Source organism: Eptatretus burgeri, chromosome 12 (genome assembly GCF_056783735.1).
Source record: "Eptatretus burgeri isolate ZD-2024b chromosome 12, Ebu_testis_v1, whole genome shotgun sequence".
NCBI lineage: Eukaryota > Metazoa > Chordata > Myxini > Myxiniformes > Myxinidae > Eptatretus > Eptatretus burgeri.
The window spans coordinates 49,805,651-49,830,365 of record NC_140972.1 but is presented as its reverse complement, the minus strand read 5'-3'; the positions used below and the strand labels follow the sequence as shown (position 1 = coordinate 49,830,365).

Sequence of the window (24,715 nt, the reverse complement as noted above, 5' to 3'; positions counted from 1 at the left end):
TGACAAAGTCAGAGGTCAAGTTGACGATTTCGTAAGTACCAGTCTATGACTGCTTGTTTGTTAGTTTGTTAGTTTGTTTTTACTTACGAAATCTAAAGATTTCGTAAGTATATTGATGCCTTCTGTTTCTGTTTGTTTGTTTGTTTGTTTGTTTGTTTGTTTGTAGGCACGATAACTCAAGAACGGAAGAAGCTACCAATGTCAAATTACACCACGTGATTCAGGAGGGTGATGGCTCATGCTGTTTAGATTTTGGTCAAAATCGGTCAAAGGTCAAGGTCACGGTGAGGTCAAATATTCGACTTTTGATGGTGTGGTACAGATAACTCGAGAAAGGAAGAAGCTTCCAATGTCAAATTACACCCCGCAATTCAGGAGGGTGATGTCTAGGGCTGATTCGATTTTGGTCAAAATCGGTCAAAGGTCAAGGTCACAGTGAGGTCAAACATCCAAAAAATGATAACTCGAGTACGGAAGAAGCTTCCAATGTCAAATTACACCACGTGATTCAGGAGGGTGGTGGCGAGCGCTGATTAGATTTTGGTCAAAATCGGTCAAAGGTCAAGGTGACAGTGAGGTCAAACATCCAAAACATTCGATATTTGATGGTTTGGTACACAATCATCGAAGAAACTTCTGGTTTGTGTCGCTGCCTTCTCAAGAGACAGCTTTTATTTGACAAAGTCAGAGGTCAAGTTGACGATTTCGTAAGTACCAGTCTATGACTGCTTGTTTGTTAGTTTGTTAGTTTGTTTTTACTTACGAAATCTAAAGATTTCGTAAGTATATTGATGCCTTCTGTTTCTGTTTGTTTGTTTGTTTGTTTGTTTGTTTGTTTGTTTGTTTGTAGGCACGATAACTCAAGAACGGAAGAAGCTACCAATGTCAAATTACACCACGTGATTCAGGAGGGTGATGGCTCATGCTGTTTAGATTTTGGTCAAAATCGGTCAAAGGTCAAGGTCACGGTGAGGTCAAATATTCGACTTTTGATGGTGTGGTACAGATAACTCGAGAAAGGAAGAAGCTTCCAATGTCAAATTACACCCCGCAATTCAGGAGGGTGATGTCTAGGGCTGATTCGATTTTGGTCAAAATCGGTCAAAGGTCAAGGTCACAGTGAGGTCAAACATCCAAAAAATGATAACTCGAGTACGGAAGAAGCTTCCAATCTCAAATTACACCAGGTGATTCAGGAGGGTGGTGGCTTGCACTCATTAGATTTTGGTCAAAATCGGTCAAAGGTCAAGGTCACAGTGAGGTCAAACATCCAAAACATTCGATTTTTGATGGTTTGGTGCAGAATCATCGTCGAAACTTCTGGTTTGTGTCGCTACCTTCTCAAGAGACAGCTTTTATTAGACAAGGTCAGAGGTCAAGTTGACGATTTCGTAAGTACCAGTCTATGACTGCTTGTTTGTTAGTTTGTTTGTTTGTTTGTAGGCACGATAACTCGAGAACGGAAGAAGCTACCAATGTCAAATTACACCACGTGATTCAGGAGGGTGATGGCTGGTGCTGATTAGATTTTGGTCAAAATCGGTCAAAGGTCTAGGTCACAGTGAGGTCAAACATAATTCCTTAAATTCACGTGGAGAAATGGAGTGTTTTGCTTCGCTCGACGTTACGAGTTCGTTTTAACTTCGATTTTAATTTTGTCTTCGGTTTTTGCGATCGCTTAGGACGCTTAAAACTCGGTTGTCGAAATTCTGGTAAAAATCGATGTTTTGGAGACGTTTTAAGATTGTATAAAAAATATTTCACTCGACGCGTCATGGGTCGTCACGTGATGCAGTGCGCTCGAGCAGACGCATCGTTGGGTCACGTAAATGTTTTCCGTGTGTGCGCTGACGGTGTTTTCGATAAAGATGGTCTTTAAAAGTCATTTTTATCCCAATAAAGGTTATCATCGCATGCCTGACTCGCTGAGCTGTCGGATTATGTAAAGATTGTTGGTGGATGGCCGAATATTACGGTTTTGTGACTTTGATAAAATAATATAAAATAATTGCGTGGAGAAATGGAGATTTTTGCTTCGGTCGACGTTACGATTTTTGATGGTTTGGTACAGAATCATCGTAGAAACTTCTGGTTTGCGTCACTACCTTCTCCAAAGACAGCTTTTATTAGACAAGGTTAGAGGTCAAGTTGACGATTTCGTGAGTACCAGTCTATGACTGCTTGTTTGTTTGTTTGTGAACAGTATTACGGAAAAACTCCTTGACGGATTTCGACGAAACTTGGTGGGGGGTTAGGTATGGTCCAAGGATCATGCCATTAAATTTTGGACTTGGTCCCCTCCCCCCAAAAAAAAATTGTTCAAGAAAAAAAATATTTTTTTTGCATTTCTACATGTTTTCAGTGATTTCCAACCCCCCCCCCCCCCCAAAAAAAAAATTAGAGAAAAAAATTTTTTTTTGCATTTCTCCATGTTTTCAGTGATTTCCAACCCCCCTCCCCCCATAAATAGAATTTTTTTTTTGCATTTCTACATGTTTTAAGTGATTTCCAACCCCCCCCCCCAAAAAGGGCGGAGGAGCTCCTTGTGAGCCAACGGCCATCCATATCTAGTGCCCAACTGTGTCTGCGGACGTCCTCCTGCAGTTGGGTCACTTCTTATTAGGAGGTTGGTGGCAGGATTTGCACTCCGGCCACCGTAAAACCCTTCATTCCGCAAAACGCAAAAACGCAAAAAAATCTGAAAACCCACTCCGTGGGAGTAGCTCCTGTGCAGCTTCCCTTCGCAGGGCAGCTCACCGGATGACGGGATTGGGGCAAAGCCTTCGGGACCCCCAATCTTTGATAGGAGGGAAACCACGGGGTAACATCCCTGGGTCAGATTGCGGGAGAGTGTGTCGGAGTGGTGCTGAGGTGTCGTCCACCAGACGGCGGTCTCCTTGGGTTAACCTGAGGCGGTCCCTTCGGGTGGGTGCCTGGAATGTCCTATCCCTAAGAGAGGATGATCACCTGTCTCTGTTATCATCTGAGCTCAAGCGTTTGGACATCGGGATTGCAGCTCTCTCTGAGGTTCGGAGACCGGATTGCGGCGAGATAATGGTGGGTGGTTACACCTACTATTGGTCTGGTCGCTCTGATGGTTACCATACCCAAGGAGTTGCTGTAGCTGTGTCCAATAAGCTGACCCCAATGATAATTGAGGTAACACCGGTCAACGAGCGTATTATGAGATTAAGGATTCGTCACTCCTTAGGTGTCATTTCCCTGGTCTCTGTTTATGCTCCGACTGAGGCGAGTGATCTCACCGTGAAGGATGCATTCTACGCCACACTCGAGTCTGTGGTTGATCAGTGCCCCAGACGAGATACACTTCTAGTCTTGGGGGATTTCAATGCATCGACTGGAACTGATAGGGATGGTTATGAGGTGTGTGTTGGTCCCCATGGGTCAGGAACTATGAACCAGAATGGCACTAAGTTCCTTGACTTTGCAAGAAGTCATGGACTTAGGGTGGCTGGTTCATGGTTTCAGCGCCCACAAGCTCATCGCTGGACTTGGTATTCCAACGCTGGCGGTGTGGCAAAGGAGATTGACCATGTCCTCATTGACGGTCGTTGGAGGATGATCCAGAACTGCAGGGTCTACCGGAGTGCTCAATTCCTCAATACTGACCACAGGCTTGTTGTAGTAACTCTAAAGCTGCACCTTAAATCCTGGAGAATGGTACCATCCCAGCCGAGGCTGGATGTTGCCAAGCTCAGGGATGAGAGAGTAGCTGAGGAGTTTGCGAACAGGCTGAGTGGACACTTGGGGGTTCTGCGTGCTTTGGGGGGTCCTGAAGAGTTGTGGAGCGCCTTCAAGACCACCGTCCTTGATGTTGCCGGTGGATGCCTTGGAGCTCACCGCAGGGCAAAGAAGAATTTTGTCTCTCAAGGGACACTGGATACCATTGACCAGAGTCGCAGGGCCAGGCTGAATGGTAGAGCTGAGCTGTTCAGGGAGCTGAGGCGTAAAACTGTACGTGCACTGAGGGTGGACAAGGAGGCCTATGTGCGAGGAATCTGTGAGGGGGTAGAGCATCACCTGTGGACAGGTGATTCTCGTCCCGCTTACAGGGGTATTCGCGCATTACGTTCATCCAAGCCCATCCCTCGGAGCACTACAGTTCGAGCAGAGAGTGGTAGGCTCTTGACAGAGGAGTCTGAAGTGAAGGCCCGCTGGGCCGGTTACTTTGAGCGGTTGTACCAGGCTGATCCCCCAACTGTCGAGTTGGACGTCAAGGGTGTTACAATCCCTGTTGCTGACCCTCGAATCAACTGTGGTCCACCTACGCTTGTGGAAACACGGGCTGCGGTGAACCAGTTGAAACGGGGCAAAGCTCCAGGGATCTGTGGCATCCATGCCGAACTTCTCAAGGCTGGTGGAAATGCTGCACTCGTGTCGTTGCATGCAGTTTTGTGCTCTGCCTGGAACACAGGCATCATCCCAACTGACTGGAAGAGGGGCCTTGTTGTCCCTCTCTGGAAAGGGAAGGGTGATCGCCAAGACTGCAACAACTACCGAGGGGTGACGCTGCTCTCAGTGCCGGGCAAGGTCTTTGCTCGGATAATTCTCGATAGGGTTCGCCACCATCTGCTTGAGCACCAGCGTCCAGAGCAGTCAGGCTTTACACCAAAGAGGTCAACGATTGACCTTATCCTTGCACTTCGTGTCCTCACCGAACGCAGACGAGAGTTTCGGCAGGGGCTGCTTGCAGCCTATGTTGATCTCTGTAAAGCGTTCGATTCAGTGAATCGGGATGTCCTCTAGAGCATTCTTGGTCTTCGTGGGGTGCCACCAAAACTGATCGATTTGATGTCTGAACTCTACTCTGGTTCTGAGAGTGCTGTGAAGTGTGGTGGTACCATCTCTGACTTATTTCCAGTTGTTACTGGAGTTCGTCAGGGATGTGTACTTGCCCCCACACTTTTCAGCACTTGTATGGACTGGATTCTAGGGAGGATGTCGGAGAGATCAAGTTGCGGTGCGTCATTTGGGAATGTCAAGATCTCGGACCTTGACTTTGCAGATGATGCAGTCATCTTTGCGGAGACTTTAGACATCCTCTTGGGGGCCCTCGAGGTGCTGAATGAGGGGTCGGAGCCGTTGCGATTACGGGTTTCTTGGGTCAAAACTAAGATCCAGGCTTTCGGTGACATCTTGGATGCTGCTGTCCTGTCTGTGTCTGTTTGTGGTGAGGATGTTGAGGTCGTGGAGAGATTCACTTACCTTGGCAGTGATATTCATGTCTCTGCTGGCTGCGAGTCAGAGGTCAATAGACGTCTGGGTCGGGCCTGGGGAGTCATGGATTCACTGGATCATGGGGTGTGGCGCTGCCGGTACCTGTGCGGGAGGACGAAAGTCCGAGTCTTCAGGTCCTTGGTACTTCCAGTCTTGCTCTATGGGTGCGAGACCTGGACTCTGACCAAGGATCTGACATGGAGACTTAATTCCTTTGGTACCAGGTCTCTTCGGAGAATCCTTGGCTATCGCTGGTCGGATTTTGTGTCCAACGAGCGGTTGCTGAGAGAGACTCGGATGAGATTTGTTACCTGCATAGTCCGTGAGCGTCAGTTGCAGCTGTATGGACATGTGGCTCGTTTTCCTGACTCTGATCCTGCTCACCAGATTCTCTCAGCGAGGGAGTCTCATGAGTGGAGGAGGCCAGTGGGTCGACCACGTTCCTCATGGTTGCAACAGGTTGACCATCATCTCAAGGAGATGGGGATGGGCCTGGCATCTGCCTGGGGGATGGCCAGACGGAGGCCCCTGGAGTACCGGCGGAAAGTGGACGCAGCGACGTGCTGTTCTGGCACATGCTCCCATTCCTGACCTGACCCCCAAAAAAAATGTTAGAAAAAATTTTTTTTTTTGCATTTCTACATGTTTTAAGTGATTTCCAACCCCCCCCCCCCTGAAAAAAGTTGTTAGAAATTTTTTTTTTGCATTTCTACATGTTTTAAGTGATTTCCAACCCCCCCCCCCCCCGCCAAAAAAAATTGTTACTCCCCCAAAAAAATTTAGAGAAATTATTGATTTTTTTCTGCATTTCTACATGTTTCAAGTGATTTCCCACCCCCCCCCAAAAAAAATTGTTAGAGAAAAAAAAATTTTGGAACTTTTTCTCAACAAAATTTCGATTTCTTTTTTTTGCATTTCTACATGTTTTAAGTAATTTCCAAACCCCCCCCCCCCAAAAAAAAAATGTTGGAGAAAAGAACTATAACTGTCAGCACTGTTGACATATTTAATGAATAAGATATAAGGTTCACTTGAGTGACCCAGCAGTTTTGGCGGCGGAGGTTTTGCACTCTCCCGAGTGCTCCCCCTCTCGTTATTTGTGTGGTACACTCTTGTTAAGATAGTCTGACATAAATTTTTAAATAATGGGAAAAGTGTCTTATCTTTCAATAATTTCATAATACTGCCATTTTGGACAAACAGGATATAGCTTGGATTTTGCACACTCCACTCTGACCTGTCTCATCTGGATTCAACTGAGAAAAAACTGACTATGAACAGTCAACCCAGTTCTTTACAAGCAGTGTGCTGCATCATTGAGTATGCAATCTTTTCAAATGGGTTTATTAGGTCAGTTTTCTCAAATAATACCAATTGTTCAATGTTAAAACTCCACAGTATCTCTTGAACAAGATTAGATGCCATCAACAATTTGAAAAAAAAATACAAAAAAACTCCTTTTGAGTAGTCATAATCAACATCAGGCATGTTACTGTCACAACATTGCCACAGACAAGAGATCTCCATGCCATCCTGTCCATCGTCAATCTGATGGCCTTGCCCTATGATGATCTCAGATAGCGATGCAGTCGTGGTATTAATTTTTCCACCTCATGCGAGGGCATCATCGGGAGGGTCGGCGAGTATCAATACTGCTACATTGCTGTCTGTTGGCAGAGATGGCCAAACCATTGTAGCTGAATATGTTGTAATTGCTGGTTTAAGCCCTGTTAACTGTACATTTTGGTGGGCTGCTCGATTCGTGATATGGTCCTGCCATCAGATTCTCAGGCTGTCTCGCTGCTTGCACCTCAAAACCATCAATGTTTGGGTATAGTAGCAGTGTGTCCAGGTCTCACTCAAATCAGAAAATTTAGTTATCAGAGTTCTGTACAGTCGTAGATTCAGTTTGTTTGCAGGAGGCTTCAATGTGGCTGACAGTAAGGCTCGTGTGGACTGAGCAAGAGCAGCACGATGGCAGATCTCTGGCATGCAGACTGACTCGTTTGGAGGTGGAGGTGGAGGTTAATTTAACTCCAGGTGGAGGTTAATCTCGAACCAATATATTCAAACTCAGTCATTGTGTCTACAGCTCTTGAAGGTGGGAGTGTTTGACATCCAAGCTACTGGATCTTGGTCTTGGGCCAGCTCTCTTTAAGCCCGAGAGGAGAGGCATGCCTGCTGATTCATCAAGCAGGACCATATCCTCTGCATAGTCAGTCAGTGAATGCCTTGTCATTTCCAATAGAGACTCTACAATGCTGACCTCCATTCTACAATGTGCATTCCATTATAAAGTCAATGGCTGGGAGGACGAGTGTTGGTGCCAGCACATCACCATGTCGAACTCCTCCATTTAATTTAAATAAGTCTGATACGCCCCCTCCAACATAGATACAGCTTTCGGCGTAGATCCCCAATGAGCCCAACGATCTTTGGAGGGACACCGAGTTTTCTCAAGCAGTCACGATTAGTAAGTAAAAGCCACAAGCAGTCACCATTTATATCGTTGACAGCCTTCTTGATAGCTACATAATCTCCAAATGTTGGACAAGCAAATTCTCTTCATTTTCTCCAATCTGATGCAAGAAGAATTGCTTGATTGATGACTGGCCTATTGTTTTGTTCTATTTCTGTGTAACACCTCTTGAACTCTGTTTAGGAGTATCCAAGCCAATATATTCAAACTACCACTGAAAGGAGTGCAATTCCCCTGTAGTTGCTGCACTCCTAGTTCCTTTATGTTTCCAGAAGTAGAGAATTATACCCTGCAGCCCCATTTTTGGGATGGATTCTTGATTCCAGATATTTCAGAATAAGTCATGGCTTCTGGAGATTGTGGCATTTTTGGCAGTTTTTCAATAGCTCAACTGAGATTCCACATATTCCTGGAGTCTTCCCATTCTTGAGTATTTGGATGGCACATTCGATCTCTACATGAGTTGGAAGTTCAGTTTTAACCTCATTGGGTGTAGATGCTCTGGAAAGGGCAGTCAGTTCATCTGGTGGGTTGAGGGAGATCAAGGAAAGAATGTTGGAGCTGTACTTATGCCATCTCTGGAGTTAAGAAAACATATCAGTTATGAAGTTTCCATTCTCAGACTTCATTGGATAGCAGATGAGTGCAGGTGCTTCTACTTAAGTCAAGCTTTCAAAAACAGGAAGTCATTGTGTGCTGCTTCCTTCACAAATTTCATTTGTGCTTTAACTACACCTGTAGAAGAGATGGGCACTGACGAGGGGAAAGGGGATCACATTGCAATATCATGTTTGTTAAATCAAGTTTAATATGCTACACTCAAGGGACCGATGGGGTGAGGTGTGCCATGATTTTATTACATTATTAGCAAGCCTGTGCAACCCAGACCCACTTTTTATTGCATTGTTTATAGCTCTTTTTAAGCGGTGAAGCTGCTTCAATATTTTGATATGTCCTTCCTTTCATCCATCCATCAGAAACTAAGAAGATCCTTTCTAAACACTGTGTTTAATTATAAAGGGTTATTCTAATGGGTTTTGTTCATTTCTAGGCTTTGCCTATTTCTAGACATCTACTATAAATGGATGTGTGTGCGTATGTGTCTATTAATTACGTATGTCTTTTCATGAATTACGCACTGTTGAAATGTACCTTTTGACCCTTAAGACTGCTGAGACCCTTCAACATTTGAAGACACATAAGACTTCAAATACCCAGAGTACCCAAAACGACCAACAAGACCCCTAAAGACTTGACTATAAATGGATGAGGGATGTGTGTGGGGTGGGGGATATGGTTTTTGTGGAGCATTCCGATGTGAAATATGATGCAACAAAATGATCATCATGACCTGAGTTGATTAGGCTAATTAACTATAAAAGAAAATCCTTTAGAATTGCCGTGTTTTAAGTGCACGCCATGTTAAGGTATATAAAGCAGATTAATCTGTCCTACCATGGCATCACATTCCAGTTACAAAACAATGAAAAGAGCAATTAGATTGTAGACCCTCGCCAGGACTTGTTTTGTGTGGCGTATTTGTACTGGTGTGTTACGTAATTAATAAGACACAATTAGAACTTCCTCTTTATAAATGCTGGCAGTGATGATTTCAGAGATTTTTGAAGCTTTTTTTTTAAGCAATATGGCTGCCGAATCACGTGATCGATGACATCATCCAAAAAAAAATTGTGGAGCATTTTATCCCGATGACCCTCAAAAATGTTCCTACTGATCGGATGTGGCATTCTAATATGCCATTATGACGTCAAAACGAAGGTACCTATGACGTCATGAAAAAAAATTACACTCATTCCCCATGGGGAGTACTTGCTATGTGCCAAGTTTCAATTTTTTCCTTGGTGCAGTTTCAGAGATACAGAGGTCCAAAGTTTTCCCATTTTTCCAATGTGGCTGTCACACCACGTGACCTATAACGTCATAATTATCATGAAAACATTCTACATGAGTAGTTGCACCAATGGTGACAATTTCGTCTCAATCCGACAAGCGGCTGCAGAGGAAAACACGAAAGTTCTGTGTGGACAAACAGACCCAAATGCAATACCCTCTCCTTTGGCAAGGGTAATAAATAACAAAAACAATGAAAACATTTTAACAAAGCATATTAATTAATGCTAATATTATTTACAACAATAATAAGAATTGTAGTATCATGTCAATAATAATAATAACTAGCCGAAACCTTGTCACAGATGGATTCCGTTCATTCAACCACCCTCACCAGCTCACCTATACTCGAGGGACATGGACTGGACAGGGCGTGCTTGTCCCCGCCTACTCATCCCCCACCCCTGCCCCATTTCCCCCCCCCTGCCCGCCTTCAATTTGCTTACCCCCACCCAAAAATTTAATTACCCCAGCCCCGCCTCCGCCTCTTCACTCCCCGCACACACACACACTGGTCTCTTGATTCCCCGCCCCACCTGCCCCCGCGCCCCCACCCCCGTCCACCCCCTCACATTCAACCCTGCTTAATTCACCACAGCCCCCCCGCCCACTGATCCCACGCCCCATTTCCCGCTTTCAATTTGCTTACCCCCGCCCAAAAATTTGCTTACCTTTCCCCCCCGCCTCTTCACTCCCTGCCCCCGCCTCTTCACTCCTCGCCCCCGTCTCAACGAAAAGTGTTTATTCTGCTTCAGAGTTGAAAGTTGACTATTGCCGCTATGTGTGATGCACTCTTACAGGTACAAAGTTTCTTTCAGTCCAGATCACAGTACTGAGAACAACGTGACGCGACCGCTAGGAGCAGCACAAAATTGGTCCTTCAGTATTAATATATAGATGAACAGATAATCTCTATGCTGGCCCCAAGCACATCTGGGCCTGGTGAAAGGCAAGCTGAGGTGTTCAAGCAGTACAGCAGATGCGTATGCATCAAGGCTGTGAAGACCAATTAAAATTTGGTCCATCGGACCAACGGGCCCACTAGTTTTATTAAAAAAATAGACGACCTGTGAACCCGTTGTGACAACGGTTGATGAAAAAAAAATCATTTCAAGAAAAAAAAGATAGCTACAGCGAACTATACCGCTGAGGTTGTTTGCATTGATCAAATACTCCCGAAAAGTACTTCACTGAATCGGGAATTGATTTTTTAATTATTTTTTTCATTGCCCGATTTGAACGAAACTTGATACTGCACACCGCAGACGAATGGTGAGTAAGGTAGCCCTAAAATTTTTACGCTATCGTGTACCGTCTTGCCTGTATTTCGGGAACATACATATATACATACATACATACATACAACATGAGACTTTTAGTAATATATAGATAGATAGATACCAAACTGAACCACTTCCTTCTGACTCTTCTTCTTCTTCTTTCGGCTGCTCCCGTTAGGGGGTCGCCACAGCGGATCATCCGTATGATCCGCATAGTGATTTGGCACATGTTTTACGCCGGATGCCCTTCCTGACGTAACCCTGGTTGCGTCTTACGACACAGGGATATGGTACACCTATTTTAACCAGGGTATACACCGGCCCAGTACTCTGGTACTCATTTCGCCGATCTCGGAAGGATGACAGGCTGAGTCAATCCCCTGGTGTATTAATTCAGTGGCCCAACGGGGCTTGAACTCAGGACCTTTTGGATCCCAAGCCGCTGCCCTAACCACTGCGCCAACACCAGGCATGAACCGCTTCCTTCAGACACGGGTGCAATTTTTTAATTTTATGTTGCAATCCGAAGAACAGGGAAATGGTAAAAAAAAGTTTGGTTAAAAAAAATTAATTGTATACATTGTCGAGGCTTGTATGAGAGCTAACAAACAACGCACAGCAAGGGGGGCATGAGATAAAAGGGGCAGGAGAGGGAAGGACAAAACAATGGGGAACAGAGACATAATGAGATCTGTGGAAGGCAGAGGGATGGGGTGGGAACACAAGATGGACATTACAGGGACTTAAGGAAGGAAAGCAGGGAATTTGAAGGAGGTGGGATTTGGGTGGATTCACGGGGGTAGAAAAGATTGAGGTTTTGGATGGGTGAAGATAAGAGGTGTTGGTGAACAGCTGTTTTGAAGGTCTGGAGAGAAGAGTGGGATTGAAGAGAGTGAGGGAGTTTATTCCAAAGGTGGGGGAAAAGAGGAATGAAAGAGTGAAGGTGAGCAGTGATTCATGATTTTGGTAGTTTTACAAGAAGGGGGTTGTTGGTGGACCTTGAGTGCCCTGTGGAAATATGGTGGGGACATATCACAGACAGAGCAGGGGAGGGGGGGGAGACCGGAGAGGAGACACGGTAGAAGACAGAATGACCACCGACCTGCCTGTGGTGAGAGAGTGAGAGGCCCAAAGACTCGGTCTCATCGTGGGAGATACCAATGATCCTAAATGCCTTGGTTTCCACAGCATAAAGCCAAGAAATGTGAGAGGCAGGAGCACCAGCCCAGAGGGGAATGCGGTACTCCATCAGTGCTGCTCTCCCCGTTATCTCTCCATTTCATTATGTTGATGTCACCTGCCAGAACCAATCAAATGCACCAAGCCTCGTCCAACTAATCAGCAGCATCTTGTGTCTCGTTAGCAATCCACACGAAGCATAGTTCATCTTTGCTACATCTGGGCTTTTATCAATGTGAATTGTTACGACAGGCAAAATACAAAGCAAAACAAGGGTCAAACACAGATTTATTTATTTATTGGTTACAACAAAGGAATATACATAGATATATGCATATAGAGGGAAAAAGAGAAAGAGAGAGAAACCAGACAAGGCCAATGGGCCTATCCCATGGACAAGAAACCTGTGTTGGCAGTAATCCCTACCAAAATCACGAATCACTGCTCACCTTCACTCTTTCATTCCTCTTTTTTCCCGCCTTTGGAATAAACTGCCTCACTCTATTCAATCACATTCTTCCCTCCAGGCCTTCAAAACAGCTGTTCACCACCACCTCTTATCATCCCCCATCCAAATCCTCGATCTTTTCTACCCCCGTTAATCCACTCCAAGCCCAACTCCTTCAAATTCCCTGCTTTCCTTCCTGAAAGTACCTGTGGTACTGAAAGAGAGGGTTAAGAAGATGAATAAGAAGAAAAAGCCAGACGATAACGGAATAACGAAGATGTTTCTGTTCAAATCAATTTTTCTTTTTGACTCTGCACTCTCCTCGTCCTTGGTGATTTTAATATGGTTCCATTTTCAACTTTGTGTGACAAGCGGTTTGGGAGGAGATGCAAAACAAACACAGATATTGGATCTTATTATGTAGATATATAATAGTTTGGTTCCAAAAATGGCTTGCTATTGATCATTCTAGAAATTGTGGATTATCATTAACCATCATAAAATAAGTCTATTTTGAATTCAAAATTTATTTTGCATTTTCGATTTTTAATTTTTATTTTATTTTTATTTTTTCAGATCCACATGAAGACTATGCCAGCTGCAATGTACCGGCTGCTCACGGGACAGGAACAGCCAGTGTACCTTTAAGGCCCATCATCAATTTTTCCCTCTGAGCCAGCATTCCCCATACCCGACCCTGCAGCACTACATTGCCCATGCCGCGACACTCCAGCGAGGGTGTGCAGTCACCCCAGCACCGTTGCCATCCAGACCTACACACATTCCTCGCCAACATCTTTGCTTCCCTAAGCTGCACGCTGCGGACTGACAACAGGATGTGGCACGGCGTGCTGGTCACGTTAATTTGTGGACGGTGCGCTTTGTCTGACCGCAGATGTGTGGTTGAAAGTGCAATTTAATTAATTACGCAGACATTTACATTATTTTTGCGTGTGTAAATAAGTTTGATGTCGGAAAACTTACGGTAAGTCTCCTTGCTTCTTGGCAAGGCCATCAGTTACAAGATGAACTCGTGCATAATAGTAATAATAATATTGATAATAAAAATAATAATTAATATTTGCACTGCAACACAGCAGCAACAATTGTACATTAAAGTACAACAGAAACAAAAATAACATGTTTACAGAGTGAGCACATTGCTGGTTGTAAATGCCATTGAATTCTGTGCTGTTGTCGTGCAAGTGTTGTGAATGACAGGAAGCGTGTATAATAAATAAATCACGTGTAGGGTATGACTTGTTCTCATGTAAGCTGCACGCTTGCAGTCATTCAGTGTTAGAATGTAGCATGTAATGTTGTTTATGGTTTCAGCTGAAATCTACCTGGTGCTGCACTCTTTTCTGGAAGAGCTTGGTGCATGGCAGTGTTTAAATGTCATCTTGTTTGTTGTTAAATCCCAGTTAGCATAAGGTATGAAGTTTGTAATGAGCGTCCTTGATGTTCAAACTGTGTAATAAATACGCAGTACAGGTAGTAATTTGCGTATCTTTGTCTGTATGTTGTGTTGTTCATGGTCATTCAGGGGTGGAAGGGTAGGGGTGGTGCCTTTGTGGGTTTTATTAAAAATTATTCAGGTATATTCAGTTTTCTATCTTTGACCCCTAAAATAGTGATGAGAGAGAATCTCAGGCCTAGGTCACATTTGCCACGGCGGCCGTGGGGTCTCCAAATTCTACGGCCACGAGCAATTATATGGCGACCGCAGTATTTCCACGGTCACACAATGTAGCAGTCACATATGTTTTTATTTTTCGGGGAGTCGCACGGGGTATTTATAAATTGTGGAGATCGAAAACGTGGGGGTGCCGTACGGTCTTTGATTTGATGTCGCATGGTGACCTGAGGGCGTTCCTACGGCGGCCATAGAATTTTCAAGGCAGATGCAAGGTGCCCGCAAGGCGTCCACAGGGGGCCCAAAGGCGAACGTGCGGCCAGACGGACGGTAACGAATGGGTTAATTTTTTTTTTTAAACCAGTTTTTTTTTTCGGATTGTCGAATTGCTACGGCGAACGTAGAAATGAAAAAAGTTATAACTCCGCGTTATAATTCCACGGCGACCCCTACGGCCTGTAAAAGATAGCCAAACGGCGTAGGGCCACCCTGAGGCCACCTCAGAAACTCTGCGGCTGCCGCACGTTTCTGTCAATTCAGAGGACGTACGGCCGCCGTATCCTCACCGTAGAGCAAATGTGACTGAGGCCTCAGTAACTGTCTTTCTATCGTTTTTTGTTTGTGGCTTCAACACCTGCTGTGGGACTTTCAATTTGGAGCAAAATCAAAAACAATTGGCTCCATTAATGTGCTGAGTTTGATGTTGAACTTTTTTTTGTTTCATTTTAAAACCAACCACACATTGAGTTGGTTCTGGGTGAATTTTTTATTTTTTAAAATGTATTTGTACCCTGGGCAAATTGTGGACGAAGTAAAGTACGATTTGCAGCGATCGAGGAATGATACCAAGCTCCTATCGGAGCTTGTGCAGAATGAGAACATGAGGGGACGTCATTGTACTTTTATGTCATTTGCTCGGACGTTGATGGACAATTAGACAAATTCATGTGGATTTGTTCCTTGAATCCTCGTCATCATGACATCTAGCTTTAGCTGTGAAATCGAAATGGACATTGCCTAATTAATTAATTTGGGGGGGTGCTTCCATTTGCTTCACCCCAAATTAATCACGGGCTCGAGAATGTTTGAATGTCGAATTCGTTTTTTAAATTCTGTATGGACTGGATTCGGATTAGCCCCCCCAAGTTTTTAAGGTTAAGAAGATAATTTGGCCACATGGAAGAACGAATAAATCATTTGCAATTTGCAAGTGATAATGTCATTGCTACTCATTTTTATTTATTGCCAATTTTTGCTTCGTATCTCCCTCCATAAAGCATACACACTCTAATTTGATGGACCTGATCCAAACATTCATGACGGTTAGCGGCCTGCATTCTTCACAGAGCGTGGGGAGGGGAGGGGGGGTTCACGGCCTTCATACAAGTCAAGAAATGTTTTGAGGCTAAAAGCAATTCTGGGAAATCGCTACTGTCGCAGGGTGTTCGACTGGAGGTGATTTGAGCAGGAATATTTTCAGAGTGCCGGCGAGAACTCACCTACTCCTCGTGAAAGACACCATGGAGTGTTTAATGTCCACTGACAACCAATGGTGGAAGATGGAATGTCCTCGCAATGTACTGCGCACACATTGATTGCATGCAAGACACCATGATGGTCATTTATAGGGTCGGGATTCAAATCTAGGCCAGATAGCACAGAGGTGATTGCAAATACCCCAAAGCTAGCTTGCCAACCTCACCCAAACAGTAGAAAATACAATTTCCCCAAATAATGCACTGTGCATTTAAATTGCAGGAATTTGTGTTCACCACATTCTTTCTCTCCTCTCTCTGTCTCTGCATGTGTGTTTAGGTATACGTGTGGAACCTCCCAGGTCTCGAAGTATCCACCTATATTTCAGAAAGGGATCATGATTCATCAACCAAGCTGTGAAGTTTTCTTGTTCTCAGTTTTGTTCTGATGCCTCTTTTCAGAATTGTCACTTATTTCCAGACAGCTTCCAACTGTAGTTTGTGGTAATATGCCCAGAGATGGTTTTTGAGATCCCTGTGAGGTTCTTTTTTTGTCATTCCTGTTGTTTAAGGAAATGGCGGAACTGAGTCAATTGGACAAGTGGAGGTTTTGCAAAACAAAAACAAAGCATGAGGCAGCTCCTATCAGGATATAAAACAACTTGTGTCACAACATCTGTACACGCAAAGGCACAACAAGGTATGTAGAGTAAGACACGTACGACCTGATGATCCCATCCAGCGTGAACAAAGAAAACAAAGCACTGTGACTGGATATAGAACTTAGGTACAAAAAGGAAAAATAAGGTATTATTGTTGTAGTAATCAACAATAGACCTTTTCGATCGGCTTTATTCTCACAAAACCCATACGCATATCTACAACAGCATAAATATACATAGGGTAAGAACAACAAAATACAATAACTTGTACACATAATACTGAAGGCAAATACCACATACGCATCACATAATAACGAAGTTAAACTCCATACTCTAATACCAATTACATTCCTCAGAGTACATTATTCCTCATATAGTATATAACATACCATTACTGTTCCAGCATGACGTTCCACGGAGTACGTGGTATACGTGTCATCACCAGCCACCGACCCCCATATACAGTGCTGCCACATCCGCCCAATTACCGTTGCCGCCAATTACAGTATGGCACTTTATTATCACAACATTCACCCCCTTCCGAGATATCTATCTCTATAAATCTAGTCTAATAGGAGGACGAATGGTGCGACCGGATCTTCTTGGCACTGGAGGGTTATCCACATCATCTGATTGCTGTGGAGTTGCAGGAACCATATCAGGAACGAGATCATCCCCCTCTGAGCAGGGTGCGTCTTGGGGACTACCCTGGGGAATTACATTTTCTTCAGAAGCCTGAGGTAGAATTTGGGGTTCACTCTTGGATGGGGTTCCAATTGGGGCTAAGTGTCTCAAAGAGACCGTAGTTTCCCTGCCATCTGGGTAGCGAATATGGGCATAGTGGGGTCCTGCTTGGAGGAGGTCGACTTCATCCACAAGGGGGTCAGTTTTATTTGTGCGTACGTGACGCTTCAGCAGGACTGGCCCAGGATTGCAGAGCCAAGAAGGCACCGAGGCTCCCGAAGAAGAACGACGAGAATAGTTCAGAAGTCTTTCATGAGGGGTAGCATTGGTTGCTGTGGACAACAGTGAACGAATTGAGTGGAGAGCATCAGGCAGAACAGTCTGCCAGCATTTGATGGGTAGATTACGCGATTTTAGAGCCGTTGTGATTGCCTTCCAAATGGTACCATTGAACCTCTCCACTTTGCCATTCCCTTGAGGATTATAGCTAGTAGTTCTGCTACCAGCGATCCCCCTACTGGCAAGGAAGTCTTGTAATTCCTTGCTCATGAAGGAGGGTCCCCGGTCCGAATGAATGTAAGCCGGCATTCCGAAAATAGCGAACAGCTGACAGAGGCACTTGATAACCATGGAAGTGGTCATGTCGGCACAAGGAAATACAAAAGGAAACCGTGAATATTCATCCACAATGTTAAGAAAATACTGATTCTTATCTGTACTCAGAAGAGGCCCCTTGAAATCTATATTGAGACGCTCAAATGGCTGAGTAGCTTTTATGAGTCGAGTCTTCTCTGGTTGGTGAAACTTGGGCTTGCATTCTGCGCATATTCTACAAGATCCAACAACCTGCCGGACATCCTCCACAGAGTATGGCATATTCTTAGATTTCACAAAATGGTATAAGCGGGTAACCCCTGGGTGGCACAAGGCTTCGTGGAGGTTAAACAGTGAATGTCGATTGTGGCATGCCATCCCACAATAAGACCTGGAGAATGTATCAGAGGAAATGTTTTCTCGACCAGGACGATACACAATGTCAAAATCATAGCAAGATAATTCCATCCTCCAACGCATGAACTTATCATTATTTATCTTATTTTTATGGTGCTTATCAAACATATAGCTCACTGATCGTTGATCTGTCTTTATAGTAAAATGTCTGCCTGTCAAATACTGTCTCCAGTGGCGAACTGTTTCAATAATAGCCTGGGCCTCCTTCTCAATAGAAGCATGACGACATTCGGATCCCTGAAGGGTTCGGGAAAAGAAGGCTACCGGACGTCTTGCCTGGGTGAGGACTGCAGCAATTGCTACATCCGAATCATCGGTCTCAACTTCGAAGGGTACGGATTCGTCAATCGCCCTCACCACTGAACCTTCAATGTCTTGCTTAAGTAGATGGAAAGCCGCTTCTGCTTCCCTTGTCATGGGAAATGTAGTAGTGGCACACAGTGGGCGGATCTTGCTTGAGTAGTCATATATCCACTGTGAATAATAGGCAAAGAAGCCAAGGATGTGTCGGAGCGATTTCATGTCCCGAGGCACAGGCAAGTCCTGCAAGGGTCGGAGTCGTTCCGGATCCGGGCGCATTTCCCCTCCTTCCACCACATATCCGAGAATACTGAGCCTGTTAGTTGAAAAGATGCATTTGTCTTCATTGTAAGTTATATTCTTTCTCTTAGCAGCCTCAAGAAATTTCGTGAGATTAGCATCATGCTCTTCCTGAGTCATGCCGCAAATAGTAATGTTGTCTAAGTAAGCAAATGTTCCAACCAGTTCTTCTTCTTGGATGAATGAATCCACTATACGTTGGAAGCAAGCCACTCCGCTGGTGACGCCAAAGGGAACCCGAGCAAACTGATAAAGGCGTCCACAGGCCTCAAACGCGGTGTATGGCTTATCTTCATTTCTGATGGGGATTTGATGATACGCACTACGGAGGTCAATCGTACTAAAAACACGGTATTGAGCAATCTTGTTAACAGTGTCATCTATACGAGGCAAAGGATACCCGTCAAGAAGTGTAAATTTGTTGATAGTTTCTGAATAGTCTACGGCTAAGTGTTTCTTGTGAGTTTCGTTCTTAACGACAACAACCTGTGCACGCCAAGAGGAGTTACTGGGCTCTATAATACCTTCCTTCAACATCCTTTGAATTTCCTTTTCAATGAATTTACGATCATCGGGAGAGTACCGGCGTGATCGAGCAGCAACAGGATAACAATCAGCTGTCAAGTTGGCAAACAGTTCTGGAGGGTCAACACATAGTGTACTGAGTCCACAGATAACAAGAGGAGGAAAACTACCTCCATATGTCAGTGTAACACTATCATGCAGTCCCTGAAAATCCTGGCCCAAAACTATATCTGAACACAGCTGAGGGAGATGGACAGACGCACATCTTGGTAGCACCGACCGTTTACTTTGATATTGACTCGACAGAACCCTGATGTATGAGCGGTGAAGGAAGTGGATGCCATGGAAACATTGCCTTGGGTGTGATGTACACTTAAGGAATGGCACTTAACGAGGTCGGGATGGATAAAACTTTCTGAACTACCACTATCAATAAGGCCATCCAATTCCACTCCATTGAGCGTGACCCTCACAACCGCCTTTGGTAACACCCCTGGGGCAGTGGCAGAAGACACAGCCGCTAACGTTGCCTGATCAGAGAAAGTTGCACAAGCACCAGTAGCTACTGATGAAGTACTATGGCACACCTTAGCAAAATGACCCTTTTTCTGGCACTTATGACACACAGCCTCTCGTGCCGGACATTTTACACGTGGGTGTTTTAAAAAACCACAAAAGAAACATTTAACACCCGTAGCAGCCATTACAGTTGTGGGTTCCACTTCACTGGTATTCTGATTGGATGAGGCAGCACCCAATGAACGGGAGGGTTGAATAACACAATAAGATTCTGAATTTCTTTGGGCTGAATCTAGAGATCTCGCCTGATCAAACATGGTAACTAAATCTAAAGTCTTATTCTCTAATAAACGTTGTCTGATCAGTGGTGACTGCAGGCCGCTAATGAAGGCATCCCTGATGGATTCTTCGCAATGTTGAGTTGCTGTTACAGCCCCAAAGTTACACTCTTTACTTAACGTTTTCAGAGTCAGAAGGTATTCATCTAAGGACTCTCCGACCTGCTGGCGGCGAGTTGCAAGACGATGGCGTGCAAACACTTCATTAGTGGGCTTTACGTACTGTGACTGTAAAGTACGGATAGCCTCATCATAAATGGTACACTCTGATATAGTTTCGTTCAGTCTTGGTGAGACAAAATTTGTAAGCAGACTCATCTTATCCAGATTATCCTGTGGTAGAGCTCCCAGGAAGTTTTCGAACGTCTTCAACCAGTGTTTCCATTTTTGTGCCGCCGTGGGTGAACTGGGATCCGAATCCAGCCTCTCTGGTCTCAGCAAACGCTCCATTACAGTGTAGGCCTCGGCGCTCTTCTGGTCCAATCCAACCAGGTAGGTTTTGTGAGAATAAATTATTGTTGTAGTAATCAACAATAGACCTTTTCGATCGGCTTTATTCTCACAAAACCCATACGCATATCTACAACAACATAAATATACATAGGGTAAGAATAACAAAATACAATAACTTGTACACATAATACTGAAGGCAAATACCACATACGCATCACATAATAACGAAGTTAAACTCCATACTCTAACACCAATTACATTCCTCAGAGTACATTATTCCTAATATAGTATATAACATACCATTACTGTTCCAGCATGACTTTCCACGGAGTACGTGGTATACGTGTCAACACCAGCCATTGACCTTCATATACAGTGCTGCCACATCCGCCCAATTACCGTGGCCGCCAATTACAGTATGGCACTTTATTATCACAACAATTGCTAATTGAGGTTTCTGTTCCCAGCGATTTTGGCCTAAACAACATATCCCCACTAGATGTGGGTACTTATCAGAAAACATTTATTGAATTTCTTATTGTGAAAGGTTCCTCCAGTGAATATTCATTCTATCACGTGAGAAATTGAGTAATTTCGATCATGCATAATCACAGATGACGAGACATGGGTTCACCATCCCTTGGGATCATACTCTGTGCAGAGCGTTGGTGCTGCCAAAGCAGTCTCCTTGGCTCTTGGATACAATCCTGGATGGGTCGCCACTCTGACATAAGATACCAGCAAGTTTGTACTCATTTTACCAACCTCAGAAGGATGACAGGCAGAGTCAACCCCACCTGGTATTGATTCAACAGCCAAGTGGGATTTGAACTCAGGATCCTAGGATCCCTTAGGATCCCAAGACCCACCACCCTAACCACTAAGCCAACACCAGGCATACAAAAATCCATTGGGATCATAATGACCCAAAAACCATGCAACAGTCTGTGGAATGGCACCATAAGACATCACAAGTGAAGAAGAAGTTCAGAATGCTGCCCTCTGTGGGATTTTTTTTCCAAAGGGTGTGTTGTGGAATTTTGCCTTTAACCGACTTGGTGTAAATCCTATTACTCAAATTTGCGTTACACAATTAATCTGCTGTCCACAACGAAAAGTACCTTTCATCAAAGAACATTTATTTCGCGGTACCACAGAGTCCAAAACAATGAGATGTAAACACCCACAATGATTTGCACTAAACTAAGATTACATTTCCTGATATATATACTTTGGTAGGAGTGGAGGAGTCTGATAAGCATAAGGCAAAATAATTCAAAACGCAATACGTGTCCACTGGGTGGAAAGAGAATGACATAATCATGGCAAAAGTTTCAGTATCATCAACCAGGTCACCATGTTTCATAGTAAGACATTCCTTTTATCAATATTTAGGTCAAAAGACTCTTGAGTAAAGGGAAAGATAACTGACAGCCAATTTTACTATAGCATAAAAATTAAATTTATAAAGCACCAGCAACAATTATAATTGAGAGTGCATGAATATAATTATTTTTTTCTTCCACAATCCCCCCTTTTTACTATCATGAAAATTTGAATGATTATATTACATATGATCACCATACCCCGTTGCTCGAGGAGAAAAGATATCTGTTACACAAGTTCAATCAACAATGGTAGCGAGTACTCATAGGAGAAGAATGCTGGATGACGACCATTTCAATAGTCGGAGATGATGTACTCCCAGCCAGGTTAGTGAGTGCGTTTCCATTTAATTCATGGCCTGTTCATCAACAGGTGTCACAAATCTAAAAGACATGCTACCCGAGGCTAGAAGATATGCAAATCACGGTGTAGATAGAGCAGCACCCAACGGGAAACACAGTCGAGGCTCCTCTTTGAGCTGAAGAGAAGGTAGATCTTGGTAGGTACGAGCTTGGGCCCGACACTGGGTTGAAGGAGACGAAAAGGACTTGAGAAGTGACCCAGAGATTCAGCCCCAGCAGAGTTTGGGGCCTCGTAGCAGCAGTTTGTGCAATCAGGTTTGATTCATCAAGCGAGCTGTGCATGTTGGAGGCAGCTGCAATGGCTGCACGAGGCCCCACCCGCACCATTGAACACATGTTGCAGATGACTCGCCGTGTGGACCTTCAGGGCCTTCGTTGTGGATTGTGCAACCACGGCATGTTCGCGATGTATTTGCAGAGAAGCAATTTGTGAGTGTGGTTGGGGACATTCCTCCAGGCAGGCACCATGCAGCGGTGATGTTAAGTCTTTGCCTTGCTGTGGTTTGACTTGTCCAACCTTCTCTTCAGTGGGTTTTTTCTTTTTTTCTCTCTCTTTAACATGCTCATTTATCTCCTCAGGAAAGGGGTAGTGTCATGATCACGTGTTGAATGCCCAATCATCCAAATCTGGGTTCTCCCCAATGTCCAATCTTTCGGTGGAAGTTCTTCCAAAGCTTCATAAGATGAAATTGTACATTGCATCGTTCAACTGCTCTCAACACTCCGAAACAACCAAATTCAAGGTTAAGCATCGATTAAACACCAATCAATAAACGTCATGGGCTCATGTATTTCAATAAGACTGACAAAGGTTCTTATAGAAGCATTTAACTTGCATTTTCTGTTATATCAAAATTTTATCCCTTTCCTTTCCTTGTTTTTCGCACCTAAACGACATGCTAAAAGATACAGAATCTCAGTTGTATGTACACTCAAAAACATTCATCTCATTTGCTATTTCCATGAAGAAAGGGCAACAGTCTTTATCAGGGTTCCAATTTGCAATCAATAATTCTTTTCACCATCCTTCAAAAAGAAAATCCCTTCCAGTCAAGAAAAATACCCCATCATCTGTACAATAATAATGAAAGTTAGCTACTTCTTTCTTCTTCATTGTATTTTAATTCGTCTGAGCAATAAGTACAACACTCAAACCCAACAACAGGACAGGTTCCCTCTCTTTTTGTTTTTTTGTTTTTTTGGATGTAAACATTTGCAATCATTTTAACATTCATATCTGCTAAACAATTCACAGTTTCGGCACACTGTCGCAGGGTGTTCCACAGCAACAAGCAGTTCCAGAGCAACTGCCATTATTTATTTATTTTCCCAGCTAACTTAGCGCTTCCGTGCTGATGAAAGATGATCAAGGCGGTGTTAGAAATACCTCAACTTACTTAAGTAACTGTACAAGAAGTACCACTTAATCAAAAATCACGCACCTGTCCAATTAATCAGAAGACATAAAATAGGTAATATTTAAATTGGCTTGTGGTGTCATCGCTCTCTTTTCAATAATATAATTCTTAAATTCTGACCGATTTAACATTCATTTCACATGATCATGCCTTCTGTACTCCACATCATTCTGGTTTATCGTTTGCTTGTCTTTCTTCAAATTGTAGAGGCATTTTACTTCAATTATAGTCAGGCCAGTGACCAGTTACTAATCAGCAAGAGCAATGCAGTTACAATACATGGTACAATTCCCAATTCGATAAATTGATTTCATAATTGCCGTTGGTCTAGCCACTCTTCCAGTCATTCTGCATTATGGTTATGTAAATACCATGCTGCTTTCCCTCATATCTTGATTTTCCCTTGCAGTTAACTTATGATTCCTAATATGTAATGTTGACCAATCTGTCGATCAATTTAAGAACAGAGACCTTCTTTCAATATTTTGTAAGTACCTCAACTTAATATATTATCTCGGTTCAATTCTCAGTGACTTTTCCCTACCCTCAATTAACAGATTAACAAGGTCCATAGCTACAGTGATTGACAATATATCAATCAATCACTAAAAGTTATCAATACCCTTGCTGTGATATTGTTGCGAATCTGGAAGCCATGAGCACACAACATACAGGTCCTTTAGATCGGTTATATCGGTAAGTACATATTTTATAGATAGCTCCTGTCCCTGGTCTAATGGGTAAATAAATGTTTGTGCACTGTGGAGTTACTTTAATAGTCAGGTTTTCTTTTCGTTTATTTTTACACCACCATCAACGCCGACGACACCGCATCGCCCTCGCCTTCACGTCGCTTCCTTCGCCTCGCTCTGACCGACGTCAGGGGTGGGCTGAGCCCCTGCAGAAACATGTTGCTCAACTTCCCGTGTGAGGGGTGGTCCTTTGGAAGAAGGCGAAGTTCGGGGAGGAGCCACGCGGTGGCCCTCGACCAATCGGCATGCAACAAGTGGGGTGACCATCGCTCGGCCAATCGGACTTCCCCGACTCTGTGAAGGGCAGTCCAAGTGATGTCACCACGCCACCTGGCCAATCGAGGGGTTTACCGCCCGTT

The 24,715-nt window shown here is 44.0% G+C and overlaps 1 protein-coding gene across 13 annotated transcripts in view; it reads left to right on the top strand.

Moving 5' to 3' along the window:
• Positions 1-14,044, top strand: part of LOC147015585 (amyloid-beta A4 precursor protein-binding family A member 1-like) — a 210,173-nt gene extending 196,129 nt beyond the window's left edge. For all 13 annotated transcript variants that reach the window (XM_085850478.1, XM_085850482.1, XM_085850488.1 and 10 more), the window contains one exon: positions 13,112-14,044. In XM_085850478.1, coding sequence (XP_085706604.1) covers positions 13,112-13,183 — 72 coding nt within the window. In that variant the 3' untranslated portion in view covers positions 13,184-14,044. The remainder of the gene's footprint in view (positions 1-13,111) is intronic.
• Positions 14,045-24,715: the final 10,671 nt, after the last annotated feature.